The sequence below is a fragment of the Thunnus thynnus genome, chromosome 22 (genome assembly GCF_963924715.1).
Source record: "Thunnus thynnus chromosome 22, fThuThy2.1, whole genome shotgun sequence".
In the NCBI taxonomy this organism is placed as follows: Eukaryota; Metazoa; Chordata; class Actinopteri; order Scombriformes; family Scombridae; genus Thunnus; species Thunnus thynnus.
In genome coordinates this window covers 8,253,960-8,277,670 of record NC_089538.1, presented here as the reverse complement: position 1 = coordinate 8,277,670, position 23,711 = coordinate 8,253,960, and the positions used below count along the sequence as shown (strand labels likewise).

Sequence of the window (23,711 nt, the reverse complement as noted above, 5' to 3'; positions counted from 1 at the left end):
AGGCGTAAACGTAGCACAATTTATGTATTTTAAAACGAAGACATATTAGTGTGGATGTAGCCTCACTGTAACAAAGATTTTCTCTGACATGCAAATTAGTTGTTATGAGACCACATATTCCACATTGTTATAGACATTAGTTTCAAACATCGTTTTCTGGGGAAAAAACTTGCTAGGTGAGAGAGGGGGGTTTGCAGTCATGGCCAAGGACCTACAAATAGAGCACAATGGGCAAAAAGAGCTACCACAGTTTATTCCTCTGTGTGTGTGTGTGTGTGTGTGTGTGTGTGTGTGTGTGTGTGTGCGTGTGCGTGTGTGTGTGTATTCTTAAGCCTGAAGTGAGCCAGTGAGCAAGGAGGCTGGGGTTGCCTAGCAACAGGTGCGCTCTCCTTTTCATTTGCTCTGAATACTCTGCAGTTTCTGTGTGTTTGTGTGTGTGCACATGAAATACAACACTGACATCATCCCTAGGCTCTGACCTAAGAAATAAATGAATGCTGGCTTTTCATTTTTGGCCGGCATATTTAATTATCTATAGCAAATCAATATTAACTCTAAATTGGCTGAAACTCAAAATTTAACTCTTTAATGTTGTCTGGTTCATTCACTTTCAAGGAAAACTATGCATCAATATGTATAACAGAAGTATAAACCTCATCTGAAACATGGCTGCAGTTACACACTGGGTTTTTCATCTTGGGACCCAAACAGAGTAATTTTAGTCTCGCTGTGAAATGCAGGCTCATCAAAATGCACTCTTGCAGTGTAGGACCTACTACAGTTAAGCTTGTGTCGGATTTTACATTACAACCCACAGATCAGGAGTGATTAGTATAATGTGCAGGATGGTACGCATTACAATAATGAGTACTGTCTGTCCTCCAGAAACCTTTTATTTCCTATGCTGTCTATTTTTGTAAATGGCAACCATCATTATCTACTACAAGTACAGAAAATGCTTTATGATCTTGGTCAAATCATTGAAAATGTTTATTAAAATGCCAAAAATAACCATCATTGGAGAAAAACAACTTTGAAATGAGAGTGTGGTTACTCTAACAGTAATCATGATAATGTCTTGTCTACAGGTCTGCCTGCTGGCACAATAAGAGGATTTACAACTCTGCATAATACTATGAACCAAAATGACCTGGAACCATTAAATCTGTGTGTCTCTGTGTGTGTGTGTGTGTTACATTTTTGGCTCTAACTAATGTGAATCATAGACTTGAAGATAAACAAATGAAGAGACAGAAGGAGCGAATGATCTGATAGGAGACTATAAACGCGATACAGGCACAAACAGTGTGTGTGTCTGTGGATGCACGGGTATGTGTGTTGAAGCCCCAGCACTAGAAGAGGGGCATTATATCATCTTTGTGATTAACCTCCGGGTCGTCTATTCATGGGGGCGGGATTTCATCTCAAAAAATCATATGAAGATTAATGTAGACAGAGAGAGAGAGAGAGCTTGCTGTTGTGCTTTCACACTCAATGTAATTCAGTAGTGTGTGTGTGTGTGTTCTCACCTTGAGGTCTCTGTGTACTATACACTTCTGATGGCAATACTGCACCGCTGACACAATCTGGAGAATGAGAACGTGAGGGAGTGAGAAAAACAGGGAGAGAGAGAGAGAGAGAAAAGATGACAAGATGGACGGGGTTGAAATAGTTAGACAAAGCGTAATTGTTACTGAGAACACTTCATAATGTTATCAGGAAGCAACCATTGGGACATACTAGAGATGCAAAATTTATGCAATTTCCTGAATTACTCACACTTTATTATCAATGATAAGGAACATTAATACAAGATGCATGATTTTCTGTTATTAAAGCTGTATTTCAACAACTGACAGTTTATTGTCAAAGCACCACCAAACTAAATTATGTAATTGATTAATAAATGAAGTGAAATAACTTGAAACATCAATTAAATAAGTAAACAAAGGCTGTCACCATGACACCAAAGACATACACTTGGGAATAAGCAATACACTTTTAATCTAATTCCAACATACCTTAACACATACACACAACACCTACCTACATACACAACACATACTTGCATGCACACACACACACACACACACACACCTGTCTGAATTTGGCACGGGCTTCTTTCTCCTTCATCCTGCCATGGGCCACCAAGTAATCAAAGACCTCTCCTGGGAGACGAGAGAAAGAAGAGGAGAGCAGATTTAGTGTTGGAATCTGATACTTGTTGTCCTCAAAGTCACAGAGTATTGGGTCAATGGGACATTGAACTAAACACTGTCCTTTTAAAGTCAGATTATGGAAAACTTGAGATAAACTTGAGATCATTTTAATGTTGTCATCATTTTAATGTTCAACAGTCAAAACAAGACTGAAAGTCTTTTATTCATTGTCATGTTTTGAAGGTAATCAATACTGCACTGTTAAACTATTAACAGTGTAACAGACTTACTATCACACAATTCTCCCTTTTGTATGTGTCTATTTCAGGGTATTTGAGTGCCTCAGAGTACTAGAGAGGGATTAATAGGAATGTGGGTATTGTGGGCTATTTTTTTTACATTGACAGAGCCAATAATTTTCAACACAGACACGATAGAAATGGTCAGGAAGCAAATTATAAATAAATAAAATAAAAAAACAAGATATTCCTACTAACAACCCTATTGAAAAATTGTTTATAAGAGACTGCAGAGGTTATACATTAAGAGGGCAAGTAGCATTTTTTGTTGGTTGGGAACATACGGAGTGCCAAGCCTCAGGGGGAATGATTTCACAGTGAAACACACTTACCTCCACTAGCGTACTCCATTACCAGGTACAAAGTCTTCTCTGTCTCTATCACCTCAAAGAGCTTGACTGGAGGTGGAGAAAGAAAAGCAAAGACAGAGGGTTGGAGGGGAGGACAGAGCAAAGTGAAGGGAGATTGGGCAAGAGACAGAAAAAGGGAGCAAGGAGGAAAGGAAAGGGAGGAGAAATAAGAATTTGGCAAGAAAACGCCAGAACGGTAAGAGTGAAAGTAAAAATAAAGAGATAGAAGAGAAAGCAGAGGCATTATTATCATTTGGCTTAAATACACGACCTTGAAATACCAATTAAGTCTGGCTCTCAGTGAGCGACAACAGAGTCGAAACTGGCGTTTCAGTGTGACTCACCTATGTTGGGGTGATTCAACATCTTCATGATCCTCACCTCCCGGAAGAGCTGAGAGAAACAAGCCACACAGAGTGTTGTATCAGATGCAGGGTGGTGCTGCTGTTATTTCTTTTCTAAGCGTTCTTTTGAAAATAGATATTTAATTTTGCATTGTCATTACAAAGTGTGTGTGTGTCCAGGGATACACCATAGCTGGTGTCAATGCAAGTGCACGTGAGGATTGAGGAGGGAAATGTAGTATGAGGATAAAATGACACTGAAGACATTCAGAAACAACATTCACTTCCTGTTTATGAGCGTGTGAGCCGGATTAGTAGAAGGAAAGCATTAACAAACATGGTTAGTGATGACATACCAGCAGAAATTCAAGTAGTACCTGTTTAAATCCCAGGTCTGGCACAATTTGGGATTTCAGAGTTAAACAAACAATGAAAAGCTTGATTTGCTTTCAGCTGCTTATAAACTCTGACATATTAAGTCAAAGTAATGCTACAAAATACTAATTCAACAAACATGCAGGGACATTTATTTCAACAATAGCCGGTCTCTCTCTTCAGCTAAGGTGTCAGGAGACATTTTCCATTCATTAGGAATTTATTTCCTCCATGAGTCCGTAGATAACTGGGCTTAGTGGACATTCTGAGGGCTGATTAACTCTGGCAGACACACAACACTTAGAAACCTTCACGCCTAGAAACTTTAAGGTTACAAACAATCCAAAATCCAACAGCTTTTTAGCTCAGTCCGCGGTAACTGCACAATTTACTCGTGTTTGAGTACTATTTACTAAAAACTACAGTGCCCCGCCATTGACAGTTGGTGACCAAAATTTTAACATGGGATTTATTGACAAAAAGAAAAATGTAGAATGAAGCCTGATCCTTTAAGAACTGGTAGGATATAGCATTGAGCGTTCCCTGTCGGTTCTGGTTCCTCGTGCATGTCCTTACATTCTACTGTATGTAAGGGAGTGTGAGCATTTGCATTCATCACTGGATTTATGTGGCAGGCCTGTCAGTATTTTTGCCGTTACTTGTCATGTGCTATCTGTGTCTGATGCGTTTGGTGTGTATGTGTGTGTTTGGTGTGCAAGCATACATGGTTAGAGAGTGTGCGTGTGAGTGGACAGACCCCACCCTGCCACGATCAAAGGAAGTAATTGCAGCTTGTTTCCTGTAATTAAAACTCTCTCTGAAAACTAGACCACTTCAGAAAGACACTGAGAGTGGGGGAGGAAGGGAAAGAGAGAGTGCAGAAGAGAGAGACACATGGGGGGGAGGAAGAGTGACTTGAAAATGAGAAAACAGATAAAAAAGGGCCGAGGTTTGAATTTTTTGTGTGTGTGAGTGTGAGAGAGAACCAGAGAGAGAGAGAGAGAGAGAGAGAGAGAGAGAGAGAGAGAGACGCACCTTCTGCAAACTGGAGGAGTTGAGCTGTGTCTTATCAATGATCTTTACAGCCACCTAGAAGCAAAACAAGAACGTGTTCATTTTTTATTACACTTTTATTCATTTATTACACTTGCTGCAGTGAGTTTGACGCATCTTGCTCACACAAAACTGCACAACCATAGGTCTGTGAGCAGAGCACAAATACACACTGCTGTCTGTTTGGACGTGTCGCGCACACATACGCACACACACACTGTGATACAATCACACAGCATTAAGTGATAACGTGCAATCACAGCAAGGCGACAGTTGCATAATAGGGCAGAATACAGACAGAGACACAAACACAGAGCTCAAGCATGGTTTATATCCATGCCACAATGAGGTCTATAGTTCATAATCCAACAGTGGTGACCGGCAAGGAAGACAGAGAAAGATAAAAAAAAAAAAAAAACAGAGCGAGAAAGAGAGAGATAAAACAGAATCTGAGAAAAACAAAAATACAGAAACAGACAGATGGGAGAGATACAAAGTGAGAAATGTAGAAAAAAGGGATGAAACAGACCAAAGCAGAAAAGGCAGAGAAACAAAAGATTATCTCTCATCAAGAACACAGAAGAGGGAGGTCCACTTTTCTCTCCTATTTCTGCCTTCCACTGTCAACTAACTCCCTTCTTCCACTCCTCTTTCTGGTTGTGCTTGTCTGTCTGACTCTTTCATGCCCTCTGACTCTCCCTTGTTTTCTTTGTATGTGTGTGTGTGTGTGTGTGTGTGTGTGTGTGCCAGCGAGTCACATGGAGTGTTATCAGGGTGTCAGGCACAGAGCTGTCACACATTGACAGAGCCCGCCCACCTCTCTCTCCCTCTCTCTCTCTCTTTCTCTCTCTCTCTCTCTCAGACCAAGAGTTGACTTGACTGGGCCTCAGACAGAGCTCAGCATGGGCTCACTGCAGATACAGCTTTTCCCTTAAAGGGACAGACCACTGCGTTACATCACATCTGGAATTCACAGTAAGCCAGAGACATTTAGGCTTCTCTATTCAAGCAGACAATGGTGATCTAATCTCCCACAGCAGATGTACCGTCTCCAAAGCCATGCAAGCCCCAGATCAGACCAGACCTACTGTGTCTCACAGCGTGAACCCACCCCTATCCTCAGCAACCAGGAAGCCAGATTAATGTTTAGACATGAACAAAAACATTTATAGTGTTTGTCTTCTTTTTCCCGTCTTGGCTAATTAAAAATATCTGAGTCTTCTGTACTGATCTAAACTGTTTTTGATGTTACAATAGTAACTTTCTGAAGAAGTTGGAGTCTACTTGTCACTTAAACCAGCAAAAAAAGTGGTTTAAGTTCCTCACCTGCATTTTGTCACTTTGTTTTACAGTCAAAGAAATCTTGGTGTTAGTCTTAGTTACACTGCTCGACAAAGACTTACTGTTTTTTTATTTATTTTCTTCCTTAAAATGACTTCCTGAGCATTGCTGGTGTTATTGCAACATTGACAAGCCAGTTTCTAGTTAAATAAAGAGTCAATAGTAAAGCATTTCTCCACTGTGACTTCAGTGACTAAAAATGAAAGTTCAGAAAGTCAGTGAGACTTTTTTTAATGTCAAACTAAAGGAAAGATTAAAGCTTTCAGTCCAATCTAGCGTGTGTGTGCATGCATGCCTACCTCTTTTCCGGTGAGGACGTGTCGTGCCAGTTTGACCTTGGCGAAGTTGCCCTTGCCAATGGTTTTCAGCAACCGATAGTTACCAATGTGCGGCTGGTCATCTGATGTGGTTGTGGCAACGGAGTTCCGACATCGCGGCATGCTGGAGCGGCCAGATGATGACTTGGAGTCCTGAGAAGAGAGAAGGCAATATGTGAGCATAAGAGGAACGTGTTTACTTGTAGGCAGAAAGTAATAGAAAGTGACAGGAAAAATGTGACGGAGCAAAAGACGCTAGGTTATGTTTATGTGTAAAACTGTACATCATAAATGCTATGTGTCCAGCGGTCAGTCCCAACCCCTGCATCTATGAGACATATCAGCACAGAACATCCAAAGATTATAGTATGAAGCTATATAGGGTTTTGATACAAGCTTTAATTTGATGAATATTTCAAGTTTGTTGGCCATTTCTAAATTTCATTAGTTGAGAGAGACACGAATAACAGAAAACACACACCAACAATATGCATCAGGAGAAAATATGAAGTATCACTTCTTTCAGTGAGGTTGGGTATTCTGGTTTTTTCATCATACACTGTAGCAATTAATCTTCAGATCATTTGGGTCAAATAAAACAAAAAATAACTGAAAAGACACCTGAGAAAACTATATTTTGACAAACTTTGACAAACAATTTCCAATGAAAAAGTATTAAATTCAAGTGTATGACAATGTGTTTCTTTGTAAATAACTGTCCTAGTCTACTGCATTCAGGTAGGCTATCAGGGATTATGAAATAGTTATGAAAAAGAAAAAAAAGGCCTGAATACCTTCAGTTTCTTTTATGGATTAGGAACAGCAGAGAAACGGTCTATGGAGCTAAAGCTTTTACAGGGCTAGTAGGGTGTTGAAAGCTCTGTGTTATAATCTGGTGGCAAGATTAAGATAGAGACTTGGACCTTTTTGCAGTGGACAGCCAATATTGATTAAAATCTCACAGGCTTCTGGAGCGATTTAAACAGCTAAAACACAATTGGGTCGGATATTGCTAAGGACAAGAAAGAATCTTTAATCAATCAACAAACTTGGTGAGAAAAATGAAGTTTTTTTTAAATCAATCTAAAGCTTATTTGGAAACTGTACTCTGAGTTCATTTGACAGCCATAAACATCATTATGGGGAAAACAAAGAGGCCAACTGCTTTATACACAGAAAGCTGTAAATAGTAAGGGAATACAGGCGCTGATTACAAATAAATGATGTGCACTTTCTGTTGTGCACATGTTATGCCTTGTGGTTAAACTGTGGCTACCTGTTACACTGATGAGTTGCAATAGTTCCTCCATTTCTTTATAACATTGTCTAGAAGCATTCACATCTCTAGTTTTACTTGTAGTCTTTGCTGAAACATATTACTTAATGATCCCGTCCAGACATATATTAAGACATATAAAACTCTAGTTTGAACAAGGTGTGTCTGATGTGGTTTTTCTGCAAAAGCTTTAAAATCCTTGAAATGACATCTACTCCTTTTCCCTGTGTAAAGAGTGTTAGGGACTCTTCTCTTAATGCGCAAGTGTGCAGATAACACAACCAGTGCAACTAGGCTAAGAGGGTACAGCCCAACCAACCTTCTGAACAACAACTCGCCTGCCTCACTTCCACTGAAGCTTAGAGCAGCACTCAGCAGACTGCATCTCCTGAGGCAGCGGACTGGCGTAGCAGACTACAACGACTCAGAGGCAAGAGGAAGCACTGTACACGGAAGCAGAAGAGGAGGTTAACAGACCGGTCTGTTAGCCGAGCTAAAAGCTAACGCGGCCAGGCCAGCCATTCCATCGCTGTTTCTGGTCAACGTTCACCGTTTTTCTCTTGACAGAAACTTGGCAAAACAACAATATGCTGGACTTGACTTTTCAACTTGACAGGTTGCTACCCTTATGTGCAGATCGGAATTAGCTGTCGGGGAAAACCTGAGGAGGAAGACTCTGCATATAATCATCTTTAATTATATATGATTGGTTCCTTAGGTTTGTGACATGGGAAATCCTGCCTGACTGAATCTCTTTTTGAGACTTTCCATGTAGACTACAGTTTCAAAGCAGAAATGTTCAGCCATGGTGTTGACTGCTTATATGCTCCTGATATGTCTTGTAGCATTTGAAAAACACCACATGGACATGCTAACAAGGTTAAGACCTTGATTTTCATTGGAGGGGGTCTTTAATATTAGGGTATGAGCACATGTTAGTAAAAGCCACAGCTAAACATTGAAACTTTGCAAACTGTCTGTAAAGGTGCTCGGACTGTGATCTTAGTCTTGATTTTCCTGCTGTCACTGTTTTACTATGATTAATGCTTCACACACAATATTCAACTTTTGATCAGAGAGTCATATTGTGCTTCAGAGGATTAAAGACATAAATTATTATTGTAACTCAGCCTCTTTTTCTGTTTCTCTGTGACTTTAATTTGAACCCATATAGTGAACCTACACCGCTGCACAGCTCCAGCCAAGGCCAGCAACATAAAAAGTTATTTAATAGTGTCTTTATATGGTATATAGTAAAACTTTTTCTAGTTCATCTCATAGCAGACAGTGGGTCTTTCGAGTCATACGCACACCCACAAAAAGAAAACAAAACCTTGCTGTGCTGGCAAGTTTTGCATAGTTGGCAACTGCGATTGGGTTTCAACTCCAGGAAAGGGTCAGAGCAATTGTGTGTGTGTGTCTATGTGTCTATGTGTCTATGTGTCTGTGTCTGTGTGTGTGTGTGTGTGATCTGAGTGGACAGGTGACGAGGATCAGGGTCAGAGGAGAGGACGACTGGCTCCAGGGTGACGAGACGCAAACACACATGGGCTGTGACACAAACACCAGCGCACAGATACAAGAATACACACTTGTGCACACAAAGATGCGGGTACACAGACACTCACGCGGGCATAAACGGCGGTGCAAATCACACACACCTCTAGGAGATTTGACACCAATGAGAGAGACGGGCCAGTGAAATTCACACTGTTGGTGTGGAGTGAAGAGGTTCGCTGTTCATACAAATCATCTCTTTCTCTTGTTCTCTCATTCCAACACCGACTAGCCATTTTATTCAGCCAATTATCTCTCTCTCTCTCTCACTTGAAGAAATAAGAGGCTGGCTGTGTATCACAAGCTGCCCGTAGACCACATTTTTATCAACATCTTCTTCCCACCGTCACCATATCTTGGGTCATGGGAAATGGGGATAACCATGATTACTTCATTGTGTTAGTGTGTTTCTTGCTCCAGATGGTATGATCTAATGTCTGCACCCCATCCACCACCCCCCCCTACATCCTCATGCTGACAGCGCAGACCTGCACAAAGTGTAATAGGCCAGATTAAGCTTCAACACAAGCAGAGGAACTGGGATTAAAAACAAATGACAGTTGCATTAAAGCAGGAGGACAGGGGAAGGGCCTTATGTGGCCTTGTGTGAGTGGGGGAAGCAAATGATTTTTATTTTTGGATCCTGTGGGAGAGGGGGAGAGGGAGACAGACAATATGTCATATGTGGACACTATTTAAGACAATGAGACCCAATCTGACCATACAGAGATGAATTTAGGATCAACTGGGCTGTTCTCACAAAGGTCTACATGATCTAACTCCCTCCGTCACTCCCTCAGTTTTGCATTAATCTCTCTGGAGTACTGCTGTTCAAAATAGAGCCTGCAGGACAAGTTTTGCCCTCAACAAAACATTTGTTGGGTTTCTAGAAAGTGATAAGACCTGCTTTGACACAGTTTAAAATGGTGTGACATAATATGCGGGTATCAAGATTTACACCAAAGTTTAGAGTTTTTGGATTTTAAACGTATTTAAATTTCTAAACAGCTTGTAAAGATGTAAACACGTTTAGGTGTAGTCCTTATTCCTATTGGAAAAATAGTGTGTATATATGAACTACAAGAATGGCCTTTTCCTTCAGTGGGTTTATATGCACCTAGTCGGCTCTCTGCGGTAAACCAATATCTTAATGCCACACAAGGAACTTGATTTCTGTTATTGGGATAGGGGATTAAAACCCTGATTTCCCCAGTTAGATTTGTTATTGTTGTGACAGAAGAGCGGCGACAAGACAATGAATGAAATGTACATATAATAGCCTCTAGAAGTTTAGGCTGTTTCCACCACTGAACAACTGTGTAAACTTCAGACACAGACTTTAAGGAAAAACTGTGCACTGTCTGTCTGCGTGTCCTCTCACTAGGCTTCTGCTCCAACGCAGACACACAAAGAAAAAAAACAAAAACGACATAAAGAAGCAGCTTTTTATCACTAATACAGGTCAAATAAACTAACCATGGCTCCAACATAAGTTTGGGGAGAAATCTGATTACTGGCCTGCTGCATGTATACGCCTATGTACAGTGATCAGTCTAAAGTCTGCATTGTCTGACTTCCTGCACAACAAGGTTTCTTGTGGGTATATAAAGGCTGTCGATGACAAAAATGAATACGACAACAGTAATGTCACACTTTTAACAGTTAAAGTAGTTTGTGGTTTGAGTAAGCGCTGATATCAGCGACAAAAAGCAAACATCAGCCTTTAAGACGTTAAATGACATCATTTGAGGTGTGTATCTTGATTTTGAGTCAGAGAGATAATCTAACAATGTTCAAAGACACAGCAACCATCCACCCTGGTTTATCTAGCTGCTCATCACTCCACACAGGTGTAATGAATGAATGAATCAAGGATCCTCAACAAACGCATGACCAATGAAGATGACTGTGCTGAAGTAACGAGCAACACAGTGGTATCCATTTATGATTTCCTGGAAAGTCTGGAAAAGATTAATGAAAATGTCAACTTTTACTTATTAATCAAGATGGCAGGATGTGACATTCACTTAGTGTAATTTCTGGGTGGCATGCACTGTATACTTTAATACATTTTAGACAATTTGCTATTTCTCACAAAAAAGTGTACATTGAGCTGTATCTATATAATAAAAATAAAGTAATATTTTAATATAGCATGAGATTACGAATATGAAGAGATTGTACAGTAAATATTGGACAGTTGGAGTGTGCCATACAAGTTTAAATTAATAATTTTTTCCTCTTTTTGTCAAACTAAGGAAATGGTTGTCAAACATTACTGTGTTATAGAGGACCAAACAAAACCAGCTTACCAAGGTTGAATTACATGTACAACCCTGGTACAACTCAACAACTGACATGAAGGTCAGTAGACAGGAAAACATTTTTTGTTCTTTGGTTACTATCATCCCCCTCTAAGTCGCTGACAGGCCTAACTTCTGCTTCTGTACTCTACCAACGTTAAACTGAGAGCATGGCACAAAATACAGTAATTAAAATTCAAGTGTATTTCGAGTTCTTTCCCTCTTCCAGAGTCCTCGTCTCTTTAGTCTTCCTTCTCTCCTATCCTCTTTCATGTCCGACTATTTTTGTCTTCTGATTCTTCCTTCATTTTTGGGCAGCTGCAGGCTAAGCAAAACCCCCTCCCCCAACTCTCACACACATACATATGCACACACATACACATGCACATACCCACCTCTCGCCTCAGTTATAATTATAGATGTGTTGCGTGACAATAAGTGACATCATTGTTTTGTTCTCACAGTACTCTCTGATGTTGTGTGTGACTCATGAATACTAGCTTAGGACTGCCAACAAAAGGCAATTTAGCAAAGAACGTACTAACTTGGGGTTCCAGCGTATTCAAAATTCAAGAGTCTGTTTATGACATTCACGCCAGATGACAGGACTTCTTGCGTGAGGTGATGGGATGGAAGGAGTAGAGGTAGTAAATTGGAAACACACGGCCCGAAAGACATAAATATAACCAATCACATGACATTGTTGACCACTTCAGGTGACAATGAAAAGGGGACAGTCACCAAGGCTGTGCAGAGCGAGTTTTGGCTCACATATCACTGCAAAGGGGACTTTTCTTTCTAAATACATAACTTTACTTTTTGTTATCAATTGTTGTCATTTCAAAAAAAGGACAGCAACAGTCATTGCAATAACAAACACAAAATGTCAGAGTATATAACTACCCCCACTAGGACCACAAAAGGTCATCCCTCCCTCCCACCCATGTGACAACCAGTACCTTCCCCTCCCATCCCACCACAGTTCTACATTACATAGTATATGTATTCATAGATTTACAACAATACAGCAAAGTGCACTTACATACATTATAATGCCATACTTGTACATATTCAAGCCAACAGCTATTTAACAGCTGCTGCTGCAGAGGCCCCCTGTATTCTAGCTATATATTGTTCCATGCGTAGTATGCTCAGAAAAGACATTAGCCATTGTGTATGATTTAATCTTAGAACAAGCATTTTTTTGCTGCTGTAAAATCTACAAATAAAATATGAGATTTGAAGGCTGACAGATCCAGTGATGACGTATCATTCAAAATCAGCAACCTGGGACAACAGAACAGGGTATACGCACACCCAGTTAATCTGATAAGGTAGAACACACTACTTTCCAGAATGAGGCCACTGCAGGGCACTCCCAGTACATATGAATACATGAGCTCATGAGGAACTCAAGAGTACATAAATGACAGATTTGGGAGGGTATGAGTTTCATGAGGTGGTGTTTTCTAGGAGTCAGGTAAAGTCTATGTAAAAAATGGAAGTGAAAAAGTTTGTGATTAGGGTTTTTAGACGTGCAGTCCAAGTAATCCCTGACAGTAAACTAGTTCACCTCACTGCCGAGATGGTCTGATGAACAGCGAGAGGACCAGAAGAGGAGTTCAGTGACAAGATAGAGAGTTTAGAGACTAAACTACTTGTCTGAACATCCACATCCAACATGACATGAAGCTCATGGGTGTATAAAAAAGGCCCCAAGGGCACAGCAGAAGCGCACATGGAAGATCTGAGTTGCAGGTATAGGAAAAATGAAGAGCCAGGTAAATCAATGAAATTTGAAAGTCATTAAACGTTCTGTGAATATCCTCCGAACAGATGTCAGACAGAATATGGATACCTTTATTGCTCCACTGGGGAAATTAAAAAGGTACTCCTCCGGTAAGAAGAGCAAAATTGTGGAAAATGGGACTGTGGGTGTGCCACTTTAACTGAGAGTGAGTAGCTTTCTATACAGTGTGCCAAGTTGATAAAAGGAAAGACATTATCGGGCCCAGTTTAGATTTGGAGCATTTAGGAGACAGATTGGAGTATAGTAAGTCTTTTAGATGATGAGGAGAGGCCAAATATTCCTCTGTAACATTGGGTCTATGCATTGGGGTCAAACAATACACACCTTTCTGAATATTCAAGGGTAGCATCAAACAATTATTTTCACTAATTAATCCACTGACTATTTTCTTGATTATATTTAGTCTATAAAATGTTCCTAGAGCCAAAGTTAATGTCTTCAAATTGCTTGTTTTGTCTGACAAACAGTTCAAGAGTTCACTATCACATAAGACCAAGAAAAGCAGGAAATCTGCACAATTAAGCTGGAACTAATTTAGGTAATTTTGGGCATTTTTGCTTGAAACGACTGTAAAAGAATAGCGTATCTCTTTTCTGTTTATCAGCTCAAAGATTAACTGACTTATTGTTTGAGCTGTATTATATTTTATTACTCTTATGTATTACACATGTGGTCCTATTTTACTATCTTTAATTTTGCAGTTTAATTTAATGACAGCTTAAATACTTAATCATCTTGGATATGTGTTGCCTTTACTATGTTTTTGCCAGTAGATTTTTCTTTCCTTATCTCCAGGCCTGATTTGTTGATTGTTTCTCCAGCAACCATCATTCATGAAGTGAAATATACCTGCGATCTGCTTTGGACCTGCGTTCACCGACTAGAGTGTGTCAGGCCTGTTTCATGGAGTGCAGCCCTTTCTAGTCAGTCTCTGTCATTAGTTGCCCACTGTGTGGAGAGACCATTAGTATAGTGTTTATATCCGGCGCAACATTCAGATCTCCCTCCCAACACAACACACATACACACAAAGTGAAAACTCACTGACATGTTTGCAGCTGAGAGCCATTTACTGCCACACTGCAAACACAAGCATGTGCACATGACCAACACACACACAAGGGAGTAATGCTAATCCAATGCAGTACTGGATGTGTTTTGACTCAAGCCTCATTATCACTGACCTTTAGTAATCTGAGTTCTGGGAGGAAGCCACCGAGATACAACCAGATGGAATTTAACACAGCACAGTTCAGAAAGTAAACCAATGGAGAGTTGCACACAAAGTGCAGCGACACACTAGAGTACAATCAAAAGACAGCCGAACCCAAGTGAACGATAGGGAAAGATGGGCAAAAATGTTACCAACAGAATGGTCAGGAAAAGTAGGGGTAAAAGAAGGAGAGGTGCGTTTAAAACACACTCCAAACCAGGCTAAGTTGAAAAAACACTGTTTACTACACTGTAAAAAACAAAACACTCTTCAGTCTTTTCTGTTTCATCAACTATCGACCATACATCTGATCAGGCTTCCAGATTATTATTGACTGTTTTTTACCCTAAACTTACCTAACTAGAGATACCACGGTGAGGAAATTTTCCTCACAAGTTTGTAATTGTAGCATCAATCGTCCAACTAAGTATTGATAGCAAAATGAAGGTGGGGGAAGTTGCCAAGTAATGTAATCGACATATGTCCAAACAGTGTGTGACACCGCGGCAAGCCTATACCTAACCCTGCAATCACAACTGAGAATCACATTTGGGATTGGTTACTTTATCAGACCTTATTATAGAAGCTGAGCCACTTGTTAGGGGTGTGTGTGTGTGTGTACATATCTGTTAACCAAAAACAAATGTGTTTACTAGTTTTGTATTTTCTTTTCATTACTGATATACGGGGCGTAATTTCACAAGACCACCATACTCTAATTATACAAATTAAAAATATTACAGCTCTTCTGCTGAATTTGCAACAAAACTGTTGATGGCTCACTGGCAGCTACTGTTGTTTATGCTGACAGTTTTTTTTGTTTTTTTTTTAAATACCGCATTACAACCTGCTGTTAGCAATTAAATGTAATCACACTGTTCCCTCTCATTTGAAATAATTAACTATAAATTAACTACTCTATCCTGTCCGGTCTAAGGACAATTTCAGTTTGTCAGTGTCGTTTAAACACTGCACTGTGGATGAATTTCAGATTTAACAGGGAAGTAATGACAGACACAGACAATTTTAACCTTAGGGGAAAACCATATCACACTTGATTAAATTTTAGAGCGGCAAACCAATTTATGAGGTTAAACTCAAGGTCTAAACACTTGGACACTGCCAGAGACCATTTTACCCTATTTGATATAACATCGTTATGTTTGGTGTTTTCCTCAAGGTGTGAGGGCTATTTGAGGGGTGGGCTGAGGACAGCTGATTAACAAATTCATTATAAAAGGATAAACTTTACATTGATAATTATCAAAAACACTGCCAAATAAAAATGGCGATTTATGTCAAAACATATTAATGAAAAAATATTATTAAGGGTTAATTTCTCTACAGGTGCAGGTAATTTTAACATAGCTCTAGCTCGCATTAATTACAGCTCCAAATACCTGTTTGATCGCTACTACAGTAATTAAGGTCCCTTCCAGATAATCACCTTGTGTTTTAAAGGTTTTTGTTGTTTTTTTTTAAAACACAGAACTGTTACTGAATGTAATCAGATTGGCACACTGGGGTTAACCTCATGGATAAAAAACGTTTGCAGTGACACAGAGTCCTAATTGGAAGCCTGCACATCTAAAGGAGAAAAAAAAGAAAAGCCGTTAAGACAATCAGCCCCTGTGAGTTCATTAAAAGAGCGGTTTTAATGACAGCTACATGTAAGCTTACAATTGAGCCTGTAGGCTGCCTTCATGTAACTAATTTTACATGCAACAAGCTGGCAACCTGCTGTTATTTGGCAGAAAGATGAGTGTGAGGAGTATGAAAGAGGAAAGAGGAGTATGTTAACTATACTTGTCTCAATTAATCTTGTTTATTAATTAATCCAATTCATGGGGGATTAACTTGAGCTAATAGCTGATAATACTGTTAAAATAAAACACTTCTCAAACTTTACTTATCAAACTGCTCTTCAACAATATCTTTGTTATCAGTGCTGCTACTTCAGCTTGGTGCAGTTCTATGAATAGATTTAAGATTTTATGATAGAATTTTAATTATTTATAGTTCTCTGTGTTGGGCATGGTAAAAACCGAGGCAGTGTGCCAGTGATGTGGAGGAAATTCTGATATGACATTACACTTATAGCCTTTATCTATTTACACAACATTTAGAGAAATAAATCCAATATTTATTAGATATTTCTCCTCCATTTCTTGATACCAACCAAACCTTTAAGTGGCACAAACAAGCTCTGAACAAACAGGGTCTTTATTGGATACATAACACAACCAAGTACAAAAGCTCCTGCATTATACTGAAATTTGTGGGTGGGAGGAGACACACACACACACACACACACACACCTCCCAACTATGTCGTGATGGCTGTGTTGCCATGGAGATTTGTCGCTTGCTGAATCCTGCCCTCTATTTCAACGTTGCTTTGTATCTCTTTCATGCCTCCTTCCTTCTCTCTTGCTCCCTCCCTCCTCTTTTTTTTCCTAGCCTTCTATTCGTATGTTTACATTTCTATTTATACTCCACTTTAATGCCAAGATCAGTTTCCAGAAAAAGAAAAAAAAAACTGACAGAGAGTTTGCTGTCCTTAAACGGGTACATGTAGTGGTCAGTATTGTGATATTACCATATAGCAGTCAAAGAATCCCTGACACAGTTGTAACTTTTAAGTTATTCTTAATCACCACATTTACCGAATCACACGGGTGCTGGTGAGAAATATTTTTTTGACTGAACTTTTACTGGTGTCCAGGTTGTGCAGTGAAGGTGCATAATGACGAGCGCCAAAGGCAGGAAGTCCCCATGGGGGTTCCGCCCTACCCATGTAATTTTTTTTTTTTTTTTTTTTTTTTTTTTTAAATAGTGCAATTTGGTACATTCTGGCCATGATTTTTTATCCCTGGCAAAGGCACCAATGCATGAAAAGTATAAATAAAATTTACCTTCAAAAAGTATGCTACTAGTGATGAAGGAGTCCAATTTCTCTCCTTACTGAACAAAAAACTTGTAGGCCTAGTAATTTTAGCTGTCCAACTATACTATACTCTTACTATTTAGAATAAAGGAAAACAAATATCTGTAATTATTATCTTTATCAACTTTAAAAGGCAACCAGAATCTACATCAGTCTGTTAAAGAAAAAAAATGAAATTCTTGTCACTTTCATACTAACATACATGACTGCACACTGACAATACTCCGTATTGGTTCAGTTCTTTATCGATACTTGTATGGATTCTTTTTCATTACTAAATAATTGCTTTTTAAAAAAACAATTAATTCAGAACAGGATTAGAATTTATATTTTAAACATAACTAAATGTTTCTAGAGCAGCAATCGTAGTGTTTACAACAGCAAAGTCACTATATAAACTCAATAATATCTCACTATCTCACAACATGTCAGTAAAATAAACAATATTCCTGACATCACAATACTGAGTGAAGTTTGGAAAGAAAGAACACAGTCATCAGTCATAATCAGTCCTTCCTCCTGTCCTTTGTCCTCCTCCCTCTGCTGCTGAGCTGATTCACTGCTGCAGGTATCACTGGTAGAAAGGAGGGGCTGGTTTGTCTCAGCCAACAACTCAGTTTACAACAATCACCCAAATTTTAAGATACGTGACAAACTAAGCTCAACAGTTGAGACTACATATAGACAGCTTTCATTTTAGCTTGTTCGTAACAATTTGCTATTAGCTGAGCTAGCGCGCTGTGCTCGTGGATGACAGAAAGCAAACAGAGCAGATTGAAATATTGCTTTTCTACATGTTTATGCTTGTTGAACAGGTGTATTGATTAAGTGCTGGCTTTTTACTTGTTGGTTTTATTGTACTTACAGCAACAAGCATAGGCATTGTCAACTCGAGTAATCTTCATTTCATCGGTGCTCTGCTGTTCGCTGACTTTGCTCGTCTTTGTGTGTGTGTGTATGTGGAGGAGCTCAGCCGCAACACAGAGAGCAGAGGAGTGGCTTCAGAGCGATAATAAATTATACCAAAATGTTAAAAAGTAACAATAAAAGAACCGGTAATGTTGGTGCTTATCAATACAAGGGTCTTTGATAATTTAGCCCGGGGGCCCGTTTAATTCCGGGTTTCGGTACCTATCCTGCCGAGAAATATGTGCACATCAAATAAAACTGCCATACCTTTGATTATTTTGAAGAAAACAGATGTATAAATCAATGCATATACAACCATAGGAAGCTGGAACAAGCTTTGATGTCTGTAACAAAGCATCTCTATCCTTTGACATTTAATAGTATACAGAGCGAAAAGCAGAACTAGCAATAAAAATAAAACGGACTATGAGGGAACAAATAATTCACTTTTGATGGAAATCCGTCTGTAGACGGATTTCTTGCACCCATGCATATCATATAGTAACCCTTACATATACACACCAGTTACTCCTGCAGCCATAGTACTAACTGGAACTACTCGCCAATTACAGGATAATCCCAACAGGGAATAACTTTAGGAGGGCTCATGTGAAACAACCACTCTAATGAGAGGGAAATTAAAAGGACACGTGTCAAAAAGCTGCCAAATGCCTGAGTGAAATGCTACTGCTGTTCTGATTCAACTCGTAATAGAAAGCCAGCTGAATAGGACCAGGGTGTACGGAGTATTACATTGGCAAATTATATAAATAAAATGACTAAATAGCACTTTTTACACTACAGTCACACACATACAGGATATAAGAGGAAAATTTGAATACATGTGCTGCCTCTGTTCAGCAGGGAACAAATTTCCACACAGCTCTACCCAGACAAGGTGAAAACATTTTCATGTATGGGTAAAAATCTTAAGGCACACAGCCTTTAATAAACAGCTTTACTTTTCAGACATTTTCTGGTAGTGCTTGGCTCTAACAATATTACCTTTTGGCATACGCATGCATATATTTCCACATCAAAAAAGTAGATTTTGCAAACCCTGTTTTCTTCTTAAACCTTTTTATATCTTACAAGTTGAATACGCATGCAAGTGTCACATTTGATGGTTTTCACAAAGCTGAGGCTGTCAATTTTTAACTCTGAAGCACAGCAAAAATAGATGTCTGTGACTCACAGTTGTAAATGTCTTTTGGTGACAAAGCAGGGCGTTATTTCATCAGGCTTGTGTTTCAATAATCAATTATGTAACCTCCTGGCAAGGATCACCGCAAAGGAAGTTTAAGATTCAAGGATTCTTTAAAGAGGTCATATTATGCCCCTTTCCCAGTTTAATATTTAATTTTTGTGGTCTATGTACAAACATTTGTTTTTATGGTCAAAAAGCATCTAGTTGCAGCTGTACAAGCCATGGATGCAGCCCCTCTGTCTCACTCTTGTTTTGTGTCTGCTCATTGCCCCTCTCGTCTGATTGGCTGACTGTTTTCTGAGTGACGCTTGCCCAGGCCAACCACAGGTAACGGATTGTAGCACACAGAGAGCAAAGGAGAGGAGAGAAACTAGTGTGACCATAAATAACAGCAAAACGCAGTAGAGACTCTCACACTGAGCTGAAGTGAAACTAGTGCACATAAATTAGGTAAACAACATAAGCATATTTTGTTTCTTTCAGGGGGTGAGGGGAATTCCCGTTTGGGGGGGGGGGGGGGCCATCCCTCCAAGGCAATGGTACGGGAAGCACTGAGCATATAGTTACGACATCACAACCTTACAGAAGTCCAAACGGCTCGCTTAAAGGCACAGTTTCTGAATACGGGCTGTGTGCATTTCTCTGTCACAGTATTTATAAAGCATCTAGAACTGCTTTGTAATGAAAAAAGAAATGGAAATCTCCCTTTCTACTGTATGTCCCCTTTAACATTTAATGTTGTTTAACATTACCTGTAATGGGCAAAAACAGGACCAGCTGAATCAGAACACTGTATATCCCTAACTAGCATGCTCTCGTGACCTCTTTTCAACCTCTGCGGGCCAATATCTAATATACAGCACAGCTAGCATACGCATACAGTATCCATATACTAGCTATACAAACCCTCCACCACACACACGCGGCTAAGTAAATTTGTGAGGGGCCCTTTACTTTAGCAAGGTGGTGTCACGCTGGGTCTCAGTTTGCTGTGAATGTAGTGTCGTGTGTTTGTGTTCTGTTGAACTGGATTACCCTAACTCCCTAGGTATGTGTGTGTATATTTGTGTGTGTGTGCGCGTGTGTCTCAAACCAATTCAGTGCCCTTGTTAGCTCTGTTGCCGTCACAGTTGGGACACACTGCACAGCATTTCCTTGCGTGCACTCATTGTGCTGCTATGCAACTCTGTGTGTGTGTGTGTGTGCGCGAGAGAGAAAGAAGCAGTGCATGTGAGCCACCAGAGTAAACAGGTCTGTAGCTTTCACTGAGTGTCTGATTTAAAAAGCTGGTGAATACATGTAAAGATAGATGAAATACAGGGTTTTAAATTTGTGAATGTGGGCAATTTTGCCTGAAACGAAGATCACCTGCGCTTATCATAAAAAAAAAAAAAACATATATATTCACATTTATGAAAGAGAATATCAACCTTTAGGGGGAAAAAAGCAGAGAGATGCAGCAGAATCTAAGTGGCTCACCACTTTGGCTAAACAATTTCCTTTGGGAACCCTTGAATGGTGGTTTTGAGTTTAAATTAATGGTATGATTCATTTTTTGGAATATTAAATCACTGCAAAGACACTGCAAAACAAAAGTCTTAGCAAATTGTATTGCATTTAAACCTAGAAATGTTAAAATGGAAAATACTTAACTGTGTTAGAGGAAGAGTGCCACCAAATTAGATTTTATGTTTTATATGATTACAAATCCTGATTTGTTTTTCGGGATACATTTTCTTAAGCGGCTCAGTTCCAATATCTAATACTTTTCGGGTGTACACTCCATTAATCAAAGATGGGAAATTGTTATCATCATTATTATGGTGGCTCGCTTGTTCCAGCGTGATTTGAATACCAACTAATTCATTTTAACATTCTGACTGGATTTCTAGATCAGGTCTCGTGTGACTCAGCAGATATTAGAGAGTTGCCACCACTAAGAGGGGTATTAGGACTCAGTATAACTCATAAGAATACAGTTAGGCACCAGTTGGGGCAACTAAAACACCGAAGTAGGTAAATCAAGTTGTGGTGCAAGATACACCACAACAAACACCCCTGACAGAGATCGTCTTAACCTTGGGAAACTCGTTTTGGATGATAGTCAACATTATTACTATTTGATTGCAGGAATGAGTGCGTAAACAATGGCAGCTTGAATATTTGCCACCTACTGTGTACTAAAAAACATGTATTGAAAATGTACTTTTATACAATAACCAACGCAATAATAACTAATATAATACACCAATATGTCTGTTTGATCTGTAGTTTTGTTCTATTTTGTCTTTATTCTTTCAAACTATTCTCCATATGAAAATAAAAAGGTCACAAACTGAAAAAAATATAATAATTAGGTTTTAACTTAATCTCTTCTTTCAAAATGTTCCCAGCTCTCAAAAAGAAATCCAGGTGTTGAAGACAAACTGATATGAGATGACTAAACAGAAAGACAAAATTACACTGAAGGAGAGGGAGAAACCCGCACTCCTACACCTGAATTACGTCAAACCCTTCAAACGGTCTACAGTTAGCTGCCACACCTACCACTTGGCTCAACTGGAAAGGCCTGTTTTACCCTGCTCCCTGAGACAATCCAACATACACACACAAAGCATTGTGGGTTAAACACTCAGGTAGCACCTGCTCATTCTATATTTACGTGTCCACTGGAAATCCAGGTTTATAAACAGACTGATCTCATTAAATCAAAATGTATTTCCAATCTGATTAACAACTAACTGCCTGTATCTGTGTGAGGGAAGAATAAGGGAGTGTTAGTGTGTGCCGGCAAGAACAAATGTGAACGTGATGGAGTGAATGATCTAGCGTGTGTGTGTGTGTGTGTGTGTTTGAGGCAGGTTCTCTGTTGCTAGGGCCCTGGCTAGCTTTGTCTTTCTGTTCATCTGCCTAGTGACTGGTCTGGTAAGAAGAGAGGCATAATTTATGGTTTCCTGGGCGTAACGGCAACGTGTACGTGTGTGTGAGAGCGCGTTTGGGCTATAGATTGCTTACACGATGACTCATTCCAGGAGAGGATGAATGAAGAGTGGCAAAAAGGTGAATGCTGGAATACTGAAACATCTTCACCGACATACCTGTGTCAATACGCTCACATTCAGCGCTTCTCTGTCACATCTATATTGAATTTCCAGCTCAGCAGCTTGCTGGGAGATTCTCTGCTCGGCTCACGCACTCCCAAGGTGTCGAGTGAAATATATCAAACTGCTCAACAACACTCATATTTCCAATACAGTGTTTGCTTTGTTTTTGTTGCTGTGGTGCTTGACAGCCTTTTAAATCTGCAGCCGTCCCTGTTTCAGTCCCCATGCAGGTTACAAAAGGTCAGACTGTGATGGACCGGAAACTAGGGCTGAACAATAACAACATTTTTATGTTATGATATTGACATCATAAATGAATGAGTGACTAAATAGTGATGATGGCACAGGGGTTAATTTCTCACCAACCACCGCTTGAGATAAACAATGGTTAGCAGTGGCAAAGCCAGAAATGTACTGTTACTATACAGTTAATAATTAGAAGTGATCAACCTTAACTGGCAAAAAAGTTAATACTATTTGATATTCTGAGAATTACTTTAGATTACAATTATTGAATCACAAGCAGTATGTTGTTGATTTTTGTTTTTTTGTTGTCGTTCTCATGATGTCATGATGACTTTCAATGGATTAGTAAAATTGAAACAATGAATCATAAAGAATTAGGCTCCATATTGAGCGGACATTTATTAGATCCAGTAACACTCCCGAGGTGAACAAGTAGGACAGAACAATGCGACAGCCTGTGTCACAGTTTCCCGTTAATATGCGGCTTACGAGACTTAAAAAAAAGGATTTAAAAAAAAAAAAAGGACTAAATTCTCATGAAGAGAAGTTAAAGCAATGGCTGGTTTTGTGTCAAACAAGAATGCAACTTTGCTGGTCTGCCTATATTTAGTTTTCCCCCAGATTTTCTTCCTGCTCCTTCTTAATCCTATGATGTTTTTGTTTCCAATTCTTTCTTTTCCGTAATCATTGTTGCTCATGTCGACTACCTTTATTAGATCCCGCAGAAGTCTTAGCACGATAGGAAACACTTGTAGGAGTTTAAACAAGAATGTGAAGGCCTCAGCATTGAATGTCAGCCAGCTGTGGTGTATGAAATGATCCAGGTGAGGTCAGGTGATCCTCCCAATCCCATCTGGTATCGAGCCCTACGATACAATATAATCAAGCTCCCGTCCCTCAGG

The 23,711-nt window shown here is 39.5% G+C and overlaps 1 protein-coding gene across 9 annotated transcripts in view; it reads right to left on the bottom strand.

Moving 5' to 3' along the window:
* mark2b (MAP/microtubule affinity-regulating kinase 2b) overlaps positions 1-23,711 on the bottom strand; it is a 55,786-nt gene that overhangs the window by 26,817 nt on the left and 5,258 nt on the right. For all 9 annotated transcript variants that reach the window (XM_067580133.1, XM_067580139.1, XM_067580135.1 and 6 more), the window contains exons 2-7: positions 6,221-6,391; positions 4,563-4,616; positions 3,153-3,201; positions 2,791-2,856; positions 2,098-2,168; positions 1,530-1,586 (exon numbers count right to left, since the gene is read on the bottom strand). In XM_067580133.1, coding sequence (XP_067436234.1) covers positions 1,530-1,586; positions 2,098-2,168; positions 2,791-2,856; positions 3,153-3,201; positions 4,563-4,616; positions 6,221-6,391 — 468 coding nt within the window. The remainder of the gene's footprint in view (positions 1-1,529; positions 1,587-2,097; positions 2,169-2,790; positions 2,857-3,152; positions 3,202-4,562; positions 4,617-6,220; positions 6,392-23,711) is intronic.